The 21,898-nt window shown below is 36.7% G+C and overlaps 1 protein-coding gene across 1 annotated transcript in view; it reads right to left on the bottom strand.

Annotated features, from left to right (window-relative positions):
* The window catches only part of LOC135215142 (uncharacterized), a 98,866-nt gene that overhangs the window by 56,944 nt on the left and 20,024 nt on the right, over positions 1 to 21,898 (bottom strand). Inside the window, exons 16-27 of the mRNA XM_064249584.1 lie at positions 20,998 to 21,113; positions 19,109 to 19,237; positions 18,734 to 18,930; positions 17,442 to 17,663; positions 15,679 to 15,842; positions 14,054 to 14,238; positions 7,014 to 7,134; positions 6,066 to 6,231; positions 5,118 to 5,296; positions 4,169 to 4,276; positions 2,537 to 2,698; positions 315 to 481 (exon numbers count right to left, since the gene is read on the bottom strand). Coding sequence (XP_064105654.1) covers positions 315 to 481; positions 2,537 to 2,698; positions 4,169 to 4,276; positions 5,118 to 5,296; positions 6,066 to 6,231; positions 7,014 to 7,134; positions 14,054 to 14,238; positions 15,679 to 15,842; positions 17,442 to 17,663; positions 18,734 to 18,930; positions 19,109 to 19,237; positions 20,998 to 21,113 — 1,916 coding nt within the window. The remainder of the gene's footprint in view (positions 1 to 314; positions 482 to 2,536; positions 2,699 to 4,168; positions 4,277 to 5,117; positions 5,297 to 6,065; positions 6,232 to 7,013; positions 7,135 to 14,053; positions 14,239 to 15,678; positions 15,843 to 17,441; positions 17,664 to 18,733; positions 18,931 to 19,108; positions 19,238 to 20,997; positions 21,114 to 21,898) is intronic.

Genomic DNA, 21,898 nt, shown 5'->3' with positions numbered 1-21,898 from the left:
GGCTACGGGGCTGCAAATTGGGATGTGCATCATCCACCCCCCCCCCCCCCCCCAATCATCAAACGTACCAAATTGCACTCTAGTCTTATCAGTTTTCAATTTTATTCAGGGTTAAAGTTAGCCATAATCGTGCCTTTGGCAACGCTGTAGGTATACGAACAACCTATAGACCACTACTGGCCCGTGGCTGAGATTCAGGACAGGAAACTTTTGTGTATTTGTTTGTAAATGGGTTTATGGGAATCTTCAAAAGTGGATACCAAAACTGGACTATCGGGAAGGAATCTATTGGTGGAATTTTTATGTATTTTTACCTCTACTCCAGTCGCAGCCTTATATACTGTGAAAGCTTCCCACTTGTCGTGAATCTCGACGATGATGTCGAACACTCCGGGGAACAGGATGATGTCGATTGTGTTGGGCATAGTGCTGCTGTGCTTCATGTCTGTCAGGGGCGTCTTTTTGCCTGTTGCCTCAACAGCTGCAATTTGAGATGGGTGAGCGTTAATCTCACAAGAAAATGGATTAGCATTACAATTATTATATATATATATATATATATATATATGTATATATATACATATATATATATATACATATATATATATAATATATTATATATAATATATATAATAATATAATATATAATTATATTATATATATAAAGATATATGCCACGAAGTAGCATATATCTTTATTTAGGTAAGTAGCGTTTTTCAAAGAATTCCATGTACATGGAATTCTTTGAAAAACGCTACTTACCTAATATCATTTATATTCCTGTAAAGTGGTATCGTTATGTTGATGATATTTTAGCTGTTCTTCCTGTCGGTATTGATGTAAATGATTTACTCTCTAAATTAAATAACCAGGTACCATCGATTAAGTTTACACTAGAATTAGAAAAAGACAATTGCCTCCCTTTCTTAGATGTTTTGATACATAGAGAACCATTTCAATGTAAATTCAGTATTTATAGGAAACCGACCAACAACTTAACTTATGTTCATTTCTTCTCAGGCCACCATCTTAACATAAAAATATCAATTTTTTCCTCTATGTATTTACGAGCATTGCGCATTGTCAGTCCACAATATTTGGATCAAGAAATTGAATACATAAGAAAAATAGGGAAAGATTTATGCTATCCTTCACATATGTTAGACATTTGGTATATTATAGTGTAAGTAACACGCAGAAAGAAAATTTTCAGAACATTCTCAGTTTGCCTTATTTTAACAGATTTGAAACCATTAAATCATTGTTAAAAGTTTTAATGTCAACCTTGTTTTTTCCTATAATAACACAATAAAAGGAATGTTAATAAAAAATAGCCCCAGAGAAAGTAACAACATAATATATAAAATTCCATGTATGGATTGTCCCTCATTTCATCTCGGACAGTCTAGCAAAGGCCTCGAAGTAAGGCTAAGCCAGCATAAATATTCTGTAAAAACTGGGCTAACATCTAATGCAATATTCATTCATTTAAGTGAAAACAACCACCGAATAAATTGGGTTGGTAGTTCAGTAATTGCAAGGTCAAGAGATGTCTTATCACGAAATCTTTTAGAATCTGCTTTAATACAACTTACTTTTCATTGTAATTTCAATGTTAGTCGTGGCCTTTTTCATTTAGACCCTTGCATTTGTAGCATGTTTAAGAATGACCTCAAAGATATAATTACTGACTTAAATAAAAATCAGTTGCCTTAGAGTTATCTTTGTTGTAATGTATGTCTGACATGTATTGTGAATATGGTTTTGTTTACCAAGTTCTGAATAGCTGTCACCTATAATCCTTTAATTGTCTTGTCCTTGTATCTGAGATGATTGTCTTAAACCTTTAATTGCACCCATTGTTTATGCTTGCTTGGGAAGGTTTCTCATCTTCCAAGTGTGTCAGATTCTAGGTACTAATCTCTTTATAATCCCTATCTGTCAGTTATACGAATCTTCTTGTATTGTCTTTTGCCTTATTTATGTCAGTTTCTGCTCAGTAAAGGACGTTTAACGTCGAAAGGTGTCCCAGATCCTCCTTCGTTTATTTTTCCTTCGTGGCATATATCTTTATTTATGGATTTATCACGTTCCTAACTTTCGTGATTCAGTTATACATACATACATATACATATATATATATATATATATATATATATATATATATATATATATGTGTGTATATATATATATATACATACATATATATATATACATATTTGGGTCCAAATTGACAGTAAAAGGTTTGAAAGGTGTTACAGGAGGAAAACCTCAAAGCAGTTGCACTATGAATCAACTGTTAGGAGACGGTGGACAGTAAGGAGGAAGAAAGAGAATGCGAACGAAGGTACATACAGTAAAAGGAACGAAACTAGTTGCCCCTAGGTCCTTAAGGAAGAGACGCTGCAAAGAACTTTAAGTAATGCCTACAGTGCACCGAACGAGGTGCGATAATGGCACTAAGCCCTTCTAAGGTCTGTAATTAATAGAGGACTATACAGACGATCAGAACCTCGTAAAATGGTGCGATACTCACCAAATATGGAGTAGAGAGTGATGCCCTTCTTCTCAGGGTCAACCCACTGGGCACACGTGACCTTGTACATGTCCACGAGAGCGAGTTTGGTCGGCGGTACGGTCACAGTGCAAGTGCCACCTATCGGGCGCTTGTTAATCTTCATGAAGTACATGGCGCCACCTGCAGGCGAGGAGAGGAACCAAACTAGTCAACAGTGTCAGGGTCACAGCAATGAACAACATTGAAAATCCCATATCAGCATGAAGAGACTTCGTGAAATATGTAGAAACGACGTTTAAATCTTTTCTGTGGTCAAATTATTTTGAAGTTATTTGGTGACCTGTCAACCTCATTTGGAGGCGGGAAGGGGAAGAAGGAAAACGCATCTGTCTTCCACAGTTATTTAACTCAGTTATTAATAAATATAATTATTAGTTATTATTATTGCTATAATAGTTAGTGGCGTGCCACAACAACCATCAAACCCCAGACACTCACATACTTATCTCATACTCATGACCATCTTCAAGATGATGTTTATTATTGTCTTTTTTATTTAATGGACACTTAAAATCTATGACAGGTTTTTGTAACTTTTTTTTTTTTAGGAAATATGAACTGGTTTATTTTTTAGCAAAATGCATCCAGTCCCCTCACCTCATTCATGAAAGATATCCTTGAAAAAATTACATCTGCTCTTCATCTACAGATATATATGTATATATATATATATATATATATATATATATATATATATAATATATATATATATATATATATATATATATATATAATATATATATATATATATATATATATATATATATATATATATATATATGCACATATATATATATATATATATATATATATATATATATATATATATATATATATATATATATATATATATATATATATATATATATATATATATATATTATATATATATATATTATATATATATATATATATGTGTGTGTGTGTGTGTGTGTGTGTATATATATATATATATGTGTATATATGTATATATATATATATATATATATATATATAGATATATATATATGTATTATATATATATATATATATCTATATATATATATATATATATATATATATATATATATATATATATATACAATATATATATATATAATATATATATATATATATATATTGACAGAAAATTCGCCTATTTGCTGTATTTTCTATGAGAAATAAGCACAAATTCCTGGTTTTTTTATCAATTTCATCATAAAATGCACTTTTTGTGTGATAAAACCATTAAAAAAACACCAGGAGTGAAAATTTTTAGTGGTTTTTTCTTGAGCTTTAACTAACGAAATAGGAGTTTTTAAGCATTTTTATAGGGGTTCCAACTATTCGCGGGTTCTAACTATTCACGGAGGGGTCTGGTACGCATACCCCACGAATACAGGGGGACCACTCTGTGTGCTGTGTGTGTGTATATATATATTATATATATATATATATATATATATATATATATATATATATATATATATATATACATATATATATATATATATATATATATATATATATATATCTCCACCTGAAGATAAATATGGATTACATGTATACATACAGTAGGTGACTAGATTACACGCAAACGCAGACACTTACCTGTAATACCCGTTTGATCACTGGCTTCAACACCAATTTTGATCACGGGTTCATTTTCATACAGATCGAAGAATGATGGGGTCAGAGCATACTCAGATAGTGTATGTCCTGAAAGTAAATACACTCCGTGAATACGTGACATCTTTCTTGTTCATATATATTTATATACACATATCTGAATATTTCACAGCCAAGAAAACAAAGAAACAGTTAGCCTTTCAAAGCATATGTAGTTCCTCTTATTGGCAACTGACTGTTTCATAATACTTCTGTTTTTCATTAACCCTACACTCTGCCATTCTCAGAGCTTATGGCCAATATCCACAGCTAACATCACTGGAGAAGGAGGGCTCGTTGCTGAGTTCACTGACTCCCTAGGTTAGGTTAGGTCAGCAAAATGATGCAATACAATAATGCCCCTCATCTGTGGGATTTCTGTGCAGAGGATTTTTAGCCTTTCTCGTTCTTTTTGCATTGTATTTCTAGGTATTGTTCATATATGAAAACTAAGTAATATATGGCTCATTTTGCATGTTTTTATGTATTCTATATCATTTTTAGAATATAAGCTATTTACTGCACTGGAAATCAAATCCATGGAGACCAGAGACCTAACCCTAACTCAAGTGGCTACAGTCTAATTTACATATTAATTCTGTATGCACAGAATGAGACATATCTTCTTAATATAATTCTTCATAAATAACCTCATTTGAATATACAAAATTCATCAATATCTGAAAATAAATTCAAGAAATAGGACGAAGTCACATGAAGATGGAATGATAATATTAAATTGGTTAATATTTTCTACAATTTTTAAGAAACAACCAAATTAAACTAAATGGAATTTACCCATATAATGTAAAAAAGAATGGGAAAAGTGAAAAAGTAAGAAGTAATAAAAATATCAACTGGTTTGCCATAATAAAACAAATTCATAACTCACCTACTATCTCCTGCCCTGCCGCTGGCACAATCTGACTTTCATCCTGGTGCATGACAGTCCATAAATAGTTGTACGGCTCAACACAAAAATCAATGCATTCTGCTAGGACTCCCATTTTAAGGGAAGGGTTGACGTAAACTCCGTCGCCATCTGGCTTACACAGGGCCTCTGCTAAACACCTGAAAGCAAAGACTGGCTATTATAGCACCTAAAAAATTGTGTGACAAAGCTGGAGTTGTATTGGAAGGGTACAAAATCTCCAGCAAGTATTTTAGTTAAAAAGTTAAAAGTCTGGTAGTTTCAGACGTCCCAAATGCTATTTCCTCTCAGGTGGACGTCAGCCAGGTGCATATTCCCGAACTGTAACAGAGTAACGGGACCTTCCCTGAAAGAAGCAGGAAGCCATATCTTAAAAACTAACAATAGAACCTTCTTGAAAATAATCTCATTGGGTTTCCCACACCTAAATTACTGAATGAATACTTCTTTAAGCTAACCTAACCTAACCTAACCTAGGGGCATGGTAAAATAAACTGGGTTTGTGTAATGCTAGTATACATCTCGGAAATTTGACAGCTCAATTGCACACCATGACATTGCTGGCGGCAGTGACGATCTGGTAGCCAGTCTCACTATTCGCCCCTTGCCAGGGAGCGAACTCTAGTCTCGAAGATTGCGAAGTCAATGCATTACCAAATGCATTGGAAAGTGGCTAAACCGACGAAATCTTGAAGAGTTTTAGCAATGAAACACCCCTAGCCTTAAAGCAATGACTGCATTTGCGCTTCCACACGTATCATTGCAGTCTTGCCTACCGGCTTGAGATGTCATTTTTCAAAGCTTCCAGAAGTATGAAATCCGTAGCAACAGAGATATGAAAAAAATGTCCTGATTTCTAGATTCGTAAACAAGCATTACTTTAAGACCTCCGCTAAATCCAGCGCTTACCTGACTTCCAAAATGGGAGGGTTGTAGGACACAACGTGAACTTGTCCCGTAGCCGACGCAGTTCTCGTGTCTTTCTTGATAGTGGCTATTATTTCATAGATCTTGTCCACACCTATGAAGTCCCCACCCAAGACAGTTAGGGACCCATCGGTGTGATCCAGCAACCCTGAAAGATGAGGGTGGGGGCGAGTTGAATGGAGTGATAAGGGCCTGTCTTATGTGAAATACATCTGACTGATCAAGCGCAGACGAAACATACGCGTCGTGGAAGTCATCCATTTTAAAAGACCTTCCCCTGAGAACGAAGTAGAAAATTATCCTTTTATTTATCCATACAGTCACTTCATCTCTCATCTTGACTATAGAGAACGAAACACACGGAGAGGAACTTGATGCATAGGCCTATGACACACTTTGCATCTAACTTTTAAGTCTCCCTATGACATCCATAACTCCTAAAATAAAAAATGAACAAAATGAAAGCCTTGACATAATAATCAAGAGACCCACCGTGGTTTCATGAAGTGACTGAATTCTTTTGCAAGTTTTCTACCCATCACCCAAAGGTCGGAAGATTAGTTTATTTCAAACATGCTTTCAAGGTCTTTCAGATGAAGTGATCCTGGGCTTCTAGGAAAGAAATTAGCTAAAAAATTATGGCCTCAAACGGATTTGATCGACAGTTATCATCACAGACCCAATCCTATTCAAAAGTTGTTTCCTTTCATTGCCTTATTTGGAAACAAAACGTTAAGAACTAAACGTTTCACACACAAACTTATTATTTTTGCATTGTAAATTTATCTTTTTTGTATGACGACTTTCTGAACTGCTGATTTCACTGTTGATACGCTTTCTTGTTGGATCTTTAGTGCATACTTCGATACTCGAACAATTTGTTGTTATTTCTAACCATAACCTACCGAAAAAAAATGTTCTCCATCTTACCTGGCCCATATCCAAAGCACCCGGTACCCGACGTTCCTTTCGGCCATATGGGATTGGGCTTTGTGTCCACCGCAGGCCAAGCTTCAGTCAGCTCTCTGCATTTCCAGCTGACAGTAAAGCCCTGGCAAATAGAAATAAGGTGAAGCTTGAGAGAATGTTTCATTTAGTATCAAACTTATTGGTAAGATTTACTTTTTTTTGAAATACAGTTTTTAAGGCTACTTCTGCCAGACATTTGTCTCTTTTAGATAGAGTGGATTAAATTGCAGTTTTTAAGGCTACCTCTGCCAGACAACTGTCTATTTTAGATAGAGTGGATTAAATTGCAGTTTTTTAAGGCTACTTCTGCCAGACAATTGTCTCTTTTAGATAGAGTGGATCGTGGTGGCAGCTTTCCGTTTCCTAACACTAGCAAACTTACCCATCTACGATGGGTGATAAAATACGGGTGCAGAAGTGAAAAATTTATATGTACTATTTGTTCAGCAATATTAAAATAAGGGCGATTACCCAAATAGTCTCTCTCTCTCTCTCTCTCTCTCTCTCTCTCTCTCTCTCTCTCTCTCTCTCGTAATGTAATTCAAGAGACGATCACTGAACACAGAGAAATTCTTATTCATTGTTGTTTCCCCTCTTTTAATGATATTCTCTCTCTCTCTCTCTCTCTCTCTCTCTCTCTCTTAAAGTAAGTGAAGGGACGATCAATGAACGTAAAGAAGTTCGTATTCATTATTGTTTACCCTCTTTTAATGATTCTCTCTCTCTCTCTCTCTCTCTCTCAATGTAAGTCAAGTAACGAAGACGGTGATGGGATTATCGGATTACTTAGCTCTCAAATCACAAATTATCTCCTCTCTCTTTCTCTCTCTCATTCTTGATAACAAGATAAAATTATAAAATTGTAGTGTATTAATGTCGTTAAATGGCTCGCTCTCTCTCTCTCTCTCTCTCTCTCTCTCTCTCTCTCTCTCTCTCTCTCTCTCTTGTCGGTGACTTTCATTTAAGGGAACAGGGATCTTGATTGATTCGTTTCTTCGCCAATTACTTTGCACGGTGATACGAATAATAAAGTATTTTTCTTTTCATTATGTTCCTGCAAAGACGCAACTTGTATGTCAGTGCATTATGGCTACTGATAAATGCTCTTATGATCCTTTGTCTTCCAAAAAGCGTAAAAAGTAGGAGCTTGTCAGTTTCCTTTTTATTATGTCCATTGGCAGGATCGAAATTCGAAGCAACATTACCGGGCAGTACTTCTTCAATGTTATTTTGTGCACTGGCAGTCCCGATGGATTTAAGTTATTCAAAAATATTGCAGATATTGATGATAATTTTTCATCTTCTATTGTGTCCGAGCTGAAATATTCGCGACTTTCTCCGGGGAAGTTGTACAGAAATTATGTATGAAAAATCGAAAAGTAACTAAGTCTACGGGAATAGCCAGCCTCGTTTCATGGCCAGAAACAGCTCCGTTTCCGGGAATCCCTTCTCACCCCCACCCCCTACAAAGGAGGGGGGTAGGTTGGCTGAAATCCCATTACAAACCATCTTAGGGGTCCCCACCATAACCCTGCCAAGTTTCATGCCCATCTGACCAGCCGTTTGGCCGTGATTGAATGACAGACAGAGACAGACAAACAGACATTACGCCCATTATAGTATGATGATTAGCAGTTACAGATGTGGGAAAGAAACCCACAAGATTACTGTAGTAGACTTGTAAGTATTTACACAGCATCCTACTTAAAACTCGAGTCCTGTGGCCCTCTCTCAAGAAATGGGAAGGTGGCCAGACTTGGCCAATCCCCAGTTATCACTTTGACCATCGACGTCGATGGTCCCTTGTTTGTCACTCTTTCATAAGTCGTATTTCAATGCCGAACTTCTCCTCAATTCCAGAGGTCCTTTATTCCTCAATTGGAACTTCTTCTTCAGAAGTTCAAACGAAGATTGCAATGCATTACTACCCTAATACTGTTCTCCTTTTGCATTTTTATCTATTTCTTTATTCATTTATTACTCCTATCGAATGAACACCTTAATATTCTTTGAAAGTCAGAATTTTAAGTCAGTGGCCCCTTTGGTGGGTTTGTTCCATATAAGCTGGCTGCATCTTCTGAATAATAATAATAATAATAATAATAATAATAATAATAATAATAATAATAATAATAATAATAATAATAATAATAATAATAATAATAATAATAATAAAAGATGTAAAACCGAGGCTTAAGGCCAAAGCACATAAGATCCAACGGTACCTGAACAGGAATAAGGGATACCAACAGAACAAACTATACGTAACCAAACCAGAAAAAGAATTATATCAGCCCCAACTAAGAGGGGAAGACAACAACCACCGAAATTCCTGGAGCCCAACCAAGTAAGAGACTCTGGGAAAACATATGGAGGAAACCAGTATCACAACAAACATGCAACATGGCTCCAGGAAGTAAGGAAGAAGAAACAGGGAGAATAAAACATAAAAACATAGATTCACTGTGATCACGACAGACACAGTCAAACACCAACTAAAGAAAATGCCAATCTGGATAGCCACAGGTCCCGATGAAGTCCATGGATACTGGCTCAAAAACTTCAAGGCTCTGCACCCACGAATAGCAGAACAACTCCAGCATTCTATCACAAATCACCATGGCCCCAAATGGCCCCAAAAAGGATGACCACAGGAAGAACATCCTTAGTACAGAAAGACAAGAGTAAGGAGTTAAAATATAGCCAGTAACTACAGGCCTATCACCTACCTACTAATAATGTGGAAGTTACTAACAGGTATCATCAGTGATAGGCTATACAACTACCTAGAGGATACAAAACACCCCATCTCCCACGAACAGAAAAGCTGCAGAAGGAAGTGTAGGGCACAAAAGACCAGCTCTTGAGAAACAAATTGGTAATGAAGAACAGTAAGAGAAGAAAACCACCTAAGCATGGCATGGATAGACTATAAGAAAGCCTTCGACATGATACCACACACATGGCTAATAGAATGCCTGAAAATATATGGGGCAGAGGAAAACAACATCCAGCTTTTTTTCCTCAAAAATACAATGCGCAACTGGAATACAATACTTACAAGCTCTGGAATAATACCTAGCAGAGGTAATATCATGGGGATAGGGATCTTCCAGGGCGACTCACTGTCCCCACTACTCTTCGTAGTAGCCATGATTCCCATGACAAAAGTACTGCAGAAGAGGGATGCTGGGTACCAACTCAAGAAAAGAGGCAACAGAATTAACCATCTGATGTTCATGGACGACATCAAGCTGTATGGTAAGAGCATCAAGGAAATAGATACCCTAATCCAGACTGTAAGGATTGTATTTGGGGACATCAGGATGGAGTTTGGAATAGAAAAATGTGCCTTAGTCAAATACAAAAAGGGCAAAGTAACAAGGACTGAAGGGATAAAGCTACCGGATGGAAGCAACATCAAACACATAGATGAGACGGGATACAAATACCTGGGAATAATGGAAGGATGGGATATAAAACACCAAGAGATGAAGGACACGGTCAGGAAAGAATATATGCAGAGACCTCAACGCGATACTCAAGTCAAAACTCAACGCCGGAAATATGATAAAAGCCATAAACACATGTGCAGTGCCAGTGACCAGATACTGCGCAGGAATAGTGGAATGGACGAAAGCAGAACTTCGCAGGCATGGACCAGAAAACCGGAAAACATATGACAATACACAAAGCACTACACCCAAGAGCAAATACGGACAGACTATACATAACACGAAAGGAAGGAAGGAGGAGACTACAAAGCATATTGGACTGCGTCAACATCTACAACAGAGCACTGGGGCAATATCTGAAAACCAGTGAAAACGAGTGGCTGAAGAGGCATGGGAAGAAGGACTGATAAAAGTAGACGAAGACCAGAAATATACAGAGACAGGAGAATGACAAACAGCAGAGGACTGGCACAACAAACCAATACACGGACAATACATGAGACAGACTAAAGAATTGATGACACATGGCAATGGCTACTAAGGGGAGAGCTCAGGAAGAAAAGTGAAGGAATGATAACAGCGGCACAAGATCAGGCCCTAAGAACCAGATATGTTCAAAGAACGATAGATGGAAATAACTCTCTCCCATATGTAGGAAGTGCAATACAAAAATGAAACCATAAACCACATAGCAAGCGAAGGTCCGGCCTCTTGCCCAGAACCAGTACAAAAAGAGGCATGATTCAGTGGCAAAAGCCCTCCACTGGCGCCTGTGCAAGAAACATCAGCTACCTTGCAATAATAAGTGGTACGAGCACCAACCTGAAGGCGTGATAGAAAACGATCAGGCAAAGATCCTCTACTACTATAGTATCAGAACAGATAGGGTGATACGTGCAAATAGACCAGACGATGTTGATTGACAAAATCAAGAAGAAAATATCACTCATTGATGTCGCAAAACCATGGGACACCAGAATTGAAGGAAAGAAGGGAAAAAATGGATAAGTATCAAGAACCTGAAAATAGCAAATAAGGATATGGGATATGCCAGTGGAAATTGTACCCATAATCATAGGAACACTAGGCACGATCCCAAGATCCCTGCAAAGGAATCTGGAAAAACTAGAGGCTGAAGTAGCTCCAGGATATCATTCAGAAAAGTGTGATCCTAGAAACGGCGCACATAGTACGAAAAGTGATGGCCTCCTAAGGAGGCAGGATGCAACCCGGAACCTCACACTATAAATAGCACCCAGTCGAATTAGAGGACTGTGATAGGTTTAAAGAATAATAATAATAATAATAATAATAATATAATAATAATAATAATAAATAAATAATAATAATAATAATAATAATAATAATAATAAAATAATAATAATAATAATAATAATAATAATAAATAAATAAACAATAATAATAATAATAATAATAATAATAATAGTTGGTTAATTTTCAGAATAATAACAACAACAACAACAACAACAATAATAATAATAATAATAATAATAATAATAATAATAATAATAATAATGATAGGGTTCATCTTCTGAATGATAATAATAATAGTAACAATAATAATATGTTCTGTTGAAGGGGATTGCTGATTCAGCTGCATTTATTTTAGAGAAGTTCTTTTCTATCCTTCTCGCGGGAGATGGCTTCATTGTGTACGGCCGAAGTATGGTTCCTAATACCCCCTTTCTGTGCATGGCAGGAGATCTTCTTAGACAGACGTGTTGTGGTCATACCAATACAGGCGCAGGGGCATCCGCGGGCGGGCACAGGAAGGGGCCATTAGGAACCATAATGAAGCCATCTCCTGCGACGGAATTATCCAAAACACAAGAATAATCGGGAGAGCCACGGATCAGAGACGTCTCCGCCTGTTGGAGGCCCTCCTCATTCATCGGGAAAAGCCTTCTCTGAACACCACCCAAGAAATGCTTTTCCTTCCCACAAACGTACGAAGAAATATACCAAACGATGGCAATACCGGAACGAGAGAAGAAACCAACCAGGTCACAGCTGATCATACCAGCCGCCTGGCAGCAGATGAAATTTCGACCAGCCGTGACGTCACACAACGTCCAACAGCCAATGAAAACTCGGCTTCGTCTCGTAGTGACGTCACACAACGTCCAACAGCCAATGAAAACTCGGCTTCGTCTCGCAGTGACGTCACGCCCGGCGACGTCACAGTCCAGCTCCGACGGTCTGCTAGGTTACGACAGCGAGAGCTTCAACTAAAAATTAGAGTAGCACCGAAGATATCACCAGTCTTCTCAAAGCTGCGGCTTTGAGTAGACTGGTGGTATCTTGAAAACATCCGGTCGAATCCAGGAGAAACGTCGGCAGAAAATATTCACTTAGATTTGTATTAATCTACGGATATTGTACTCCAGATTTTAATATATATAACTTTCTTAATTGATTTTTCATATGTATCCAATAGGCGCGTTACTCGCCAACCAAAATAGTACTGAAAAAGCCGTAATAAGAATAGAAAAGAACTTGTATAAAATGAAAGCAACTGAAGCAGTAATCTCCTTCAACAGAATATCCTTGAAAGAGGGTCTTCTACCTAAATAATAATAATAAGAGGGTTCATCTTCAGAATAATGATGAAGTTTTACCAGACCACTGAGCTGATTAACAGCTCTCCTAGGGCTGGCCCGAAGGATTAGATATTTTTACGTGGCTAGGAACCAATTGGCTACCTAGCAACAGGACCTATAGCTTATTGTGGGATCCGAACCACATCGAGAAAGGAATTTCTATCACCAGGAATAAATTCCTCTAGTTCCGCGTTGGCCGAGCCGAGAATCGAACTTGGGACCACCGGATTGGTAGCCGAGTGCGAAATCCACTCGTCCAACGAGGAACTTTGAATAATGATGAAAATATCAATAGTAATAATGAGGGTTCATCTTCTGAATAATAATAATGATAATGGTTCATCCTCTTAATGATAATAATAATAAGAGGGTTCATCTTCTGAATAATAATAATAATAATGATAATAATAATAATAATAATAATGGCTCATTTCTGAATGATAATAATATGATAATAAGAGAGTTCATCTTCTGAATGATAATAATAATAATAATAATAATAATAATAATAATAATAAATAATAATAATAATAATAATAATAATAATAAGAGAGGGTTTCATCTTCTGAATAATAATTAATAATAATAATAATAATAATAATAATAATAACCAATAATAATAATAATAATAATAATAATAATAATAATGATAATAATAATAATAATAATAATTGGCTCATTTCTGAATGCTGATATGATAATAAGAGAGTTCATCTTCTGAATGATAATAATAATAATAATAATTATAATAATAATAATAATAATAATAAGAGAGGGTTCATCTTCTGAATAATAATTAATAATAATAATAATAGGGTTCATCTTCTGAATAATAAAAATAATAATAATAAGAAGAAGAAGAAGAAGTAGAAGACTCGAGAAACCGAACCTCGACAAATGAACGCGAAAGAAGACGGCGACTGACCTTCTCGTCCGGGTTATCGGGGTCGATGGAGTTCGTGGTGGGGTCGAAGAGCACCTCCTGGATGGGGCCCCTTGTAATCCTCAGCACGCCCCCGAACATGGAGGGCTTCAGGGGCGTGGGAATGATCTCGATGTAGGTGTCCATCTGCTTTTGGAAGGGCCAGTTCGGGTCCAGGACGGGCGGGTCTGTATAAGACCAGGGAGATTAATGATAATCTGAGATTAATAATAACTTCGTTAATCATAATCAGGGAATAATATAATTTTTTCAAACATAGTTCAGGACGGGGGGATCGAAGAGAGAAAAATGATAACCTCAGATTAATGATAATTAGGTTAATCATAGTCAGGGAATAATTAGGATAATCATCATCAGATATTAATAATAATTAGATTAATCACAATCAGTAATTAATAATACTTAGATTAATCATAATAATTAATTAATAATACTTAGATTATTCATAATCAGTTCTTAATAATACTTAGATTAATCATAATCCGTGATTATTAATAATTTGGTTAATCATAATCTAAGATTAATAATACTTCGGTTAATCATAATTAGAGATTGATGATAATTTGGTTAATCATAATCAAATATTAATAATAATTAGGTTAATCATCTTCAGAGATTATAAATAATTCGGTTAATCATAATAAGTGATTATTGATAATTAGGTTAATCATAATCAGTGATTAATAATAATTTGGTTAATCGTAATCAGTAATTAATAATACTTAGGTTAATCATGATCCGTGATTAATAATAATTTCGTTACTCATAATCAAAGATTAATAATAATTTGGTTCATCTTAATCAGAGATTAATAATAATTTGGTTAATCATAATCAGAGAGTAATAATAATTAGGTTAATCATCATCAGAGATTAATAATACTTAGGCTAATCATGATCCGTGATTGATAATAATTTCGTTACTCATAATCAAAGATTAATAATAATTTCATTACTCATAATCAAAGATTAATGATGATTTGGTTAATCATGATTCGTGATTAATACTAATTTCATTACCCATAATCAAAGATTACTAATAATTTGGTTAATCATAGTCAGGAATTAATAATAATTAGGTTATTCATCATCAGAGATTAATAATAATTTGGTTAATCATAATCAGCGATTAATAATAATTAAGGTAATTATGATATGATATTAATAATAATTAGGTTAACCATAATCAGGTAATAATAATAATTAGCTTAATCATAATCAGAGACTAATACTAATTTGGCTAATCACAATCGGAGATTGATAATAATGAATTTGATAATAATCAGGGGTTAATGATAATTAGGTTAAATATAATCAGAGAATAATAATTATGTTAATCATAACCAGGGATTAACAATAATGAGGTCAATGATAATCAGAGGTATTGATAATCAGGATAAAATCGTCGACGATACATTGATTATAATCAACAATACGCAGGAAAACGATTTGAGCGAACCAAGAATTATCAATAATAAACTCAAAAGCCATTTTTAGAGGGATATAACCTCCTGAGATTATTCTAAGAATAATAAAGTAAACACATTTGTAAATAAAGCGCTAATGATGACCTGGAGAAACGATGACCCATTACCAAATGAGACTTACCCCACATGGTGAGTGTATAGGTGAGCATGTATCGTCCGTACTTGAGGTAATTGGCTGGAATGACCACTTCAGACATATTCCAGGTCGGAACGACGTCCATGGTCGCTATAGGTTCCACGATGAAGCCCCAGAGGTCGTCCACGGCGAATATCTGCCAGCGTTTCCTGTTGCGGATGTGGAACACTTGAGGTGGAACTTTATTCAGTGAGAATATTCATCATTTTTTTTCCCTTGAATCTTCAGCTGAAAATTCCTTATGGACAGAGCCAGCTGACTTTGAACCCGAGGTGGGACCAAAGTAGTGGTTCTCTCTCTCTCTCTCTCTCTCTCTCTCTCTCTCTCTCTCTCTCTCTCTCTCTCTCTCTCTCTCAGAGAGCAGCATAAATAAACACGTCGAATTGGCGGTTTTTATACTGGGCATAATGAAAACTACTCAAGAGAGTTAATACAATCTAAGCAAATTAATAAACCAGACTCGTTCCGAAAAATACAACTGACTTAAACTGTGATTGGCAATAACACTACAAGTTGAAATGTAAAAAATAAAAAGCAGGGACATTGTGACCTTTTTGGAGTGAGTTTGCAAGCATCATCATTCTCTCAAAGCACCGGTCTTGACAGGTGTTGATCAGCTCATAAGAGAACGCATGCCTGCGAATGCACCTCACAAATTAGAAAATGGTAAATAGTTAAGATATCCTATCTATTTTTATCTGCCCTTCAGGCACGTCGCTAATTCAACTTATTCCTTGGCAAGTAAAATACGTTTCATGAAATTCAACAGAGTTCTTTTGCTTCCAAAGAAAAAATAAGTCATTAAAGACGCATAACTTGAAGACGTTTTTTAACTGTAAATCAAAAAGTGATCCTCGTATCTTTCTTCCCTAATACTAACTACTTTGGTGGTATCTGAGATTCCCAGATGGACATTTGAAGCTTTAAAACCAGGACCAGGTTTCATTCTTGTCAGCGAATCCAGAATGTCAAATGATCTTATCCACTAGACGGCCACTGTATTTTTTAACACTAACAAAGTGATCAAAATAATATATAATATTTCCTCCGATTCTACATTTGAAGCTTCAGACCAGCCTTCATTGTCACCAGCTAATCTGGAATTTCAAACTAACTCCTTCAGCAAAGTTACAAGGAGTAGAATGTCTCAAAGACTTATTAGTAGTCCACCCTTAGATGAGGCATCGTGTGCTCACTTATCTCTAGGAGCATCAGGTTTTACAGTTCATTCGCGGTATTCTAATTGTTTTGTCTAGCTTTCTTTTAAACTCACAGGATACTACAGTACTTCTGAACACTAGATCAGGTTGCCATTTTGAGGAATTTCGTCTACTAGTGTGGCTTTCTGGTGACATCTGGCAACCCTCTGTGGCTTTTCCGACCACAGGCCACGGCACTGAGGAATAAAATCCTTCACTTTGCCTTTTTATGTCTTATTATGAAAATGAAGTTATAAAACATATCCTGCTTCTTTATAGAAATGAATCTTATTGAAATCCTTTGTTTTTCTTTGTCAAAAATACTTTATGCTAAGCTAGTGACGTCACTGACGTGTAGTTTTTTTTTATGAAACGGAAAATAATTCTACATCGGAAAATACTTATTCTAACCATTAAATTATAAATAACGTAAAAAAAAAATCAGAAGAGCTGCGTATGGTAACACTGCCAAAAGCCAATGTCGTGAAGAAAAAACGGCATCGCTGCACTAGACCGTCCCAGTGTTATGAAAACGACCGTCGCACTCACTTGGTTTTGCTCGTGACCTCACAGTCTATGGTAGAGACGGCCACTATGGAATTGTCTTCCCCTTTGTAGAGTCGGGGCGCGGCCAGGTAGTCCAAGGTGCCGTCGAAGATCTCGATTTTGGGGGGGCGGCACTTGAGGTCGCTCACGATGAACAGCAGCATATCTGTCGTGGTGCTGACTGGGTTGTAGGCCATGATTGAGATGTTGTAAACTCCATTTGCCCTGGAATGTTGAGAAAGGGAAAGAGTCCTTTTATTGAACCGGAACCTGTATTGACGAATTGGACGCCGTGGAAATGAGAGAACGAAGAATGCGTGCAAACCGAATAGTGCCTCTTACGTTAAATCACGACCAGTTTTAAATTCAGTGAACTGTAATCTGGAAAACCCCGAAAATTTTTTATAAATGTTTGTTTGTTTTGTTTGTATGGTGTTTTTACGTCGCATGGAACCAGTGGTTATTCAGCAACGGGACCAACGGCTTTACGTGACTTCCAAACCACGTCGAGAGTGAAATCTATCACCAGAAATACACATCTCTAACCCCTCAGTGGAATGGCCGAGAATTGAACTCGCGGCCACCGAGGTGGCACGCCAAGACCATACCGATCACGCCACTGAGACGCTTTTTGATAAATGGCATGACCGCCAGGGCAGCCAAAATGAATGATGGTCCACTACTCAGCCACTCTTCTGAGACGAGAGGAATGCTCAGAGTGTTCAGAAGCTCAGCCAAAAGTGCATTAAAATGCCGCTCTTTCTATGTGATCGGTCTGCCAAATAATTAAATAGTGTTGAGTCCTTTTTCCCTGGAATTGTTTTCCACAAACATCCACGTCTCTTTGTTCCCTAAAAGCAACCCCCTTCAGTTCGTTTCCATCCTCTTCTAACAATTATTTCAAAGTGCAACTGCTTTGAGGTTTTCCTCCTGTTAAGCCTTTCAAACCTTTATACTGTCAAGAGGTCCCAGTTCTTGGCCTTAGCTCTAAATTGTAAATTACGTTCTGTTATGTTCACAGGCATCTAATTATGTTTTATGGCATCTACTCAAAATTTATTATTAATGCTTCAGTTGGTCCAAAAGAAATCTCTTACGAAGCGAATGATTTTGCAAAAAATAGGTCAATACATTTACAAATCATCGACAGTCGGTCCAAAAGAAATCTCTTACGAAACGAATGATTTTGCTAAACATGTGTCAATACTTTTATAAACCATCAAAATCAAACAAAACAACGGAGAGACGACAAGTCTTCTTCTTCTTCTTCTTCTTTCTCTTCGTCTTGTACTCACGTGTAAGTATGAGTGAAGGTGTTTTCCAACTGCAGCGTGACTCCGGGATAGTAAGTGGCGTAGGAGAAGTTCAACTTGCAGTTGTACTCGTCCCCGAAGGAGTCCAGCAGGAGTGGATTCGAGTCCCCCCAATCAACAACGAGACACGCCCCTCCGCCCAGAGTTTCGAAGGAGATGCCGAACGTCTTCAGTTCGTCCTTAAAATGGATAAAACACAAATATGGGAATCGTTAGCCTTAGAAGGAGACGTACAATCGTGCATCTTTAGCAGTTACCAGCCTCCTTAAAGGCTAAATGACGAATATATCGCGAGTAAACAAAAAAATGACACTTGGTTAAGCACTGCCTTCGCAGCTCGAACGTTTTACAACTTACCTTTCCGGTCACTATTGAGAAGTCATCGATCTGTGCTATCTTCACCTGCTCAAGTATCTCCACAAAGATATCAACAGGAACTCTCTCGAAGATGTTGACGGCGTACACGGTGAGATTCAACAGCGCCTCCTGAGGATGCGAGAAAATTATCTATATAACATCTGAAAATGCATTCTCAGTTATCAGCAACATGTGAAAATGCATTCTCGGTTATCAGCAACATCTGAAAAGGCCTTCCGGATTGCCAGCAACATCTGAAAATGCATTGTGGGTTGACAGCAACATGTGAAAATGCCTTCTGGGTTGTCAGCAACATCTGAAAATGCATTCTGGGTTGTCAGCAACATCTGAAAAAAAGGCCCCCATCTGGGTTTGCCCAGCAAAAAACATCTGAAAATGCATTCTGGGTTGACAGCAACATCTGAAAATGCATTCTGGGTTGCCAGCAACATCTGAAAATGCCTTCTGGGTTGTCAGCAACATCTGAAAATGCCTCCGGGTTGTCAGCAACATCTGAAAATGCCTTCCAAGTTGTCAGCAACATCTGAAAATGCATTCTGGGTTTTGCCCCAGCAAAAACATCTGGGGAAAATGCTTCTGGTTGTTCAGCAAACATCTGAAAATGCCTTCCGGGTTGCCGGCAACATCTGAAAATGCCTTCTGGGTTGCCAGCAACATCTGAAAATATTCTGGGTTGCCAGCAACATCTGAAAATGCCTTCTGGGTTGTCAGCAACATCTGAAAATGCATTCTGGTTTGCCAGCAACATCTGAAAATGCATTCTGGGTTGCCAGCAACATCTGAAAATGCCTTCTGGGTTGACAGCAACTTCTGAAAATGCCTTCGGTGCAAGCAACATCTGAAAAGCCTTCTGGTTGTCCAGCAACATTCCTGAAAATGCCGTTATGGGTGTCCCAGCAACATCTGAAAAAATGCCTTCCAAGTTGGGCCAGGCAAACATTCTGAAATGCCTTCTGGGTTGTCAGCAACATCTGAAAATGCCTTCCGGGTTGCCGGAAACATCTGAAAAAATGCATTTTTTTCTGGGGTTGCCAGCACAATCTGGGAAATGCCTTCTGGGGTTTGGTCAGCAACATCTGAAAATGCATTCTGGGTTGCCAGCAACATCTGAAAATGCCTTCTGGGTTGTCAGCAACGTCTGAAAATGCATTCTGGTTTGCCAGCAACACCTGAAAATGCTTTCTGGGTTGCCAGCAACATCTGAAAATGCCTTCCGGGTTGCCAGCAACATCTGAAAATACCTTCCAGATTGTCAGCAACATTTGAAAATTCAGGTCATGAAAACTCGACTGGATATGCGAACTAAACTTGTGTTTTAGTTATCAACAATATCTTTGAGTTTAGATCATGAAAACTAAACTCGATATGAGATATAAACTTGTGTTTTAGTTATCAACAATATCTTTGAGTTTAGGTCATGAAAACTAAACTTGATATGAGATGTAAACTTGTGTTTTAGTTACCAACAGCATCTGTGAGTTTATGTCATGAAAACTAAAGTTGTGTTTGAGGTATCAACAACATCTGTGAGTTTATGTCATGAAAACTAAACTCGATATGAGCACTAAACTTGTATTTTGGTTATCAACAATATCTGTGGATTTATGTCATGAAAACTAAACTTGTGTTTGAGTTAACAGCAACATCTGTGAGTTTAGGTCATGAAAACTAAATATTAACTTACATTTCAGAACATATGTCGTTTTTATGTCGTGTAATAATAAAATGAAGAAAATAAACTAATACAAATGACAAACCTAACATTCTATTCCAGTGCACTTTTTCAGAGAGGAAAAGGTTTTGCTTAATGTCATATAATCAAGCTGAGATGTTAACAGGCAACCGTATTATAAGGATCAATTACTTACTACGTTAAAATGATGGTAGAAAGGATTATCAATCGGTTTGAAACGGTCGATTACCGTGTAGGTGAGGATCTGGGAACCATTGACGGTAAATTCAACCTCGTAGGAATCCACGGTTCCTGGAATGAAATAGAACGTGTCATGCATGACAATTATTCTGCAAATTTTGCTTAATCGGAGAGTAAGCCAACAAACTACTTTGTTGTTGCTGTTGGTGGTGCGGGCGGTGGGGGGAGTAGGAAAGGTCTATGTTAGGCAGTGCAGGTGAAATATTTCTAGTAAACTATAGTGTATTTACTTTCATTTTCGTTGGTGAAACAAGGCTGTATTTGACCGCGGATTTTAGCATGATTTAATTAACGTTAAGAGTTAGGAATATAATGTTTACAACTTAGGTGTGAGGGGGAAATCTTGCACGCATCCCGAGTAAGCTGGAAGTCGGATTACACCTTGTTCATTGCAATATAATTTAACACTTCGTCTCCTCAACAAATCATGGAATATCATAAAAAGATTATTGTGCTTGACAATAACTCCATGTAAATTGTCCTAATTTTTTATACATTATATATTTATTTCATTTCAATATTGGTTATTATTTCGTCGAGTTAACAAAGCGGAAAATAATTGTGTATGGAAGCAACTTCATGAGAATTGTTTGTCAATTTTTTAATACATTTCACATTTTTCTTGTTTTATTGCGATGTTGTTTAACATTTCTTTTACTGAACACATGATAACAGAGTACGAAAGCAGCTTCATGTACGTTCAATTATTAATACATTATACATTATTTACTGCAATGTAGGTTCGAATTTCGTCTAGACAAATCATTTGTAAGCATGAAAAATAATCGTGTATAAGAAAAAGTTCTTTTAAGTTGTGTTCATTTTATGTACATTAT

Source organism: Macrobrachium nipponense, chromosome 5 (assembly GCF_015104395.2).
Source record: "Macrobrachium nipponense isolate FS-2020 chromosome 5, ASM1510439v2, whole genome shotgun sequence".
Taxonomy (NCBI): domain Eukaryota; kingdom Metazoa; phylum Arthropoda; class Malacostraca; order Decapoda; family Palaemonidae; genus Macrobrachium; species Macrobrachium nipponense.
The sequence above is the reverse complement of the archived record's forward strand: the minus strand, read 5'-3'. Positions and strand labels throughout refer to the sequence as shown.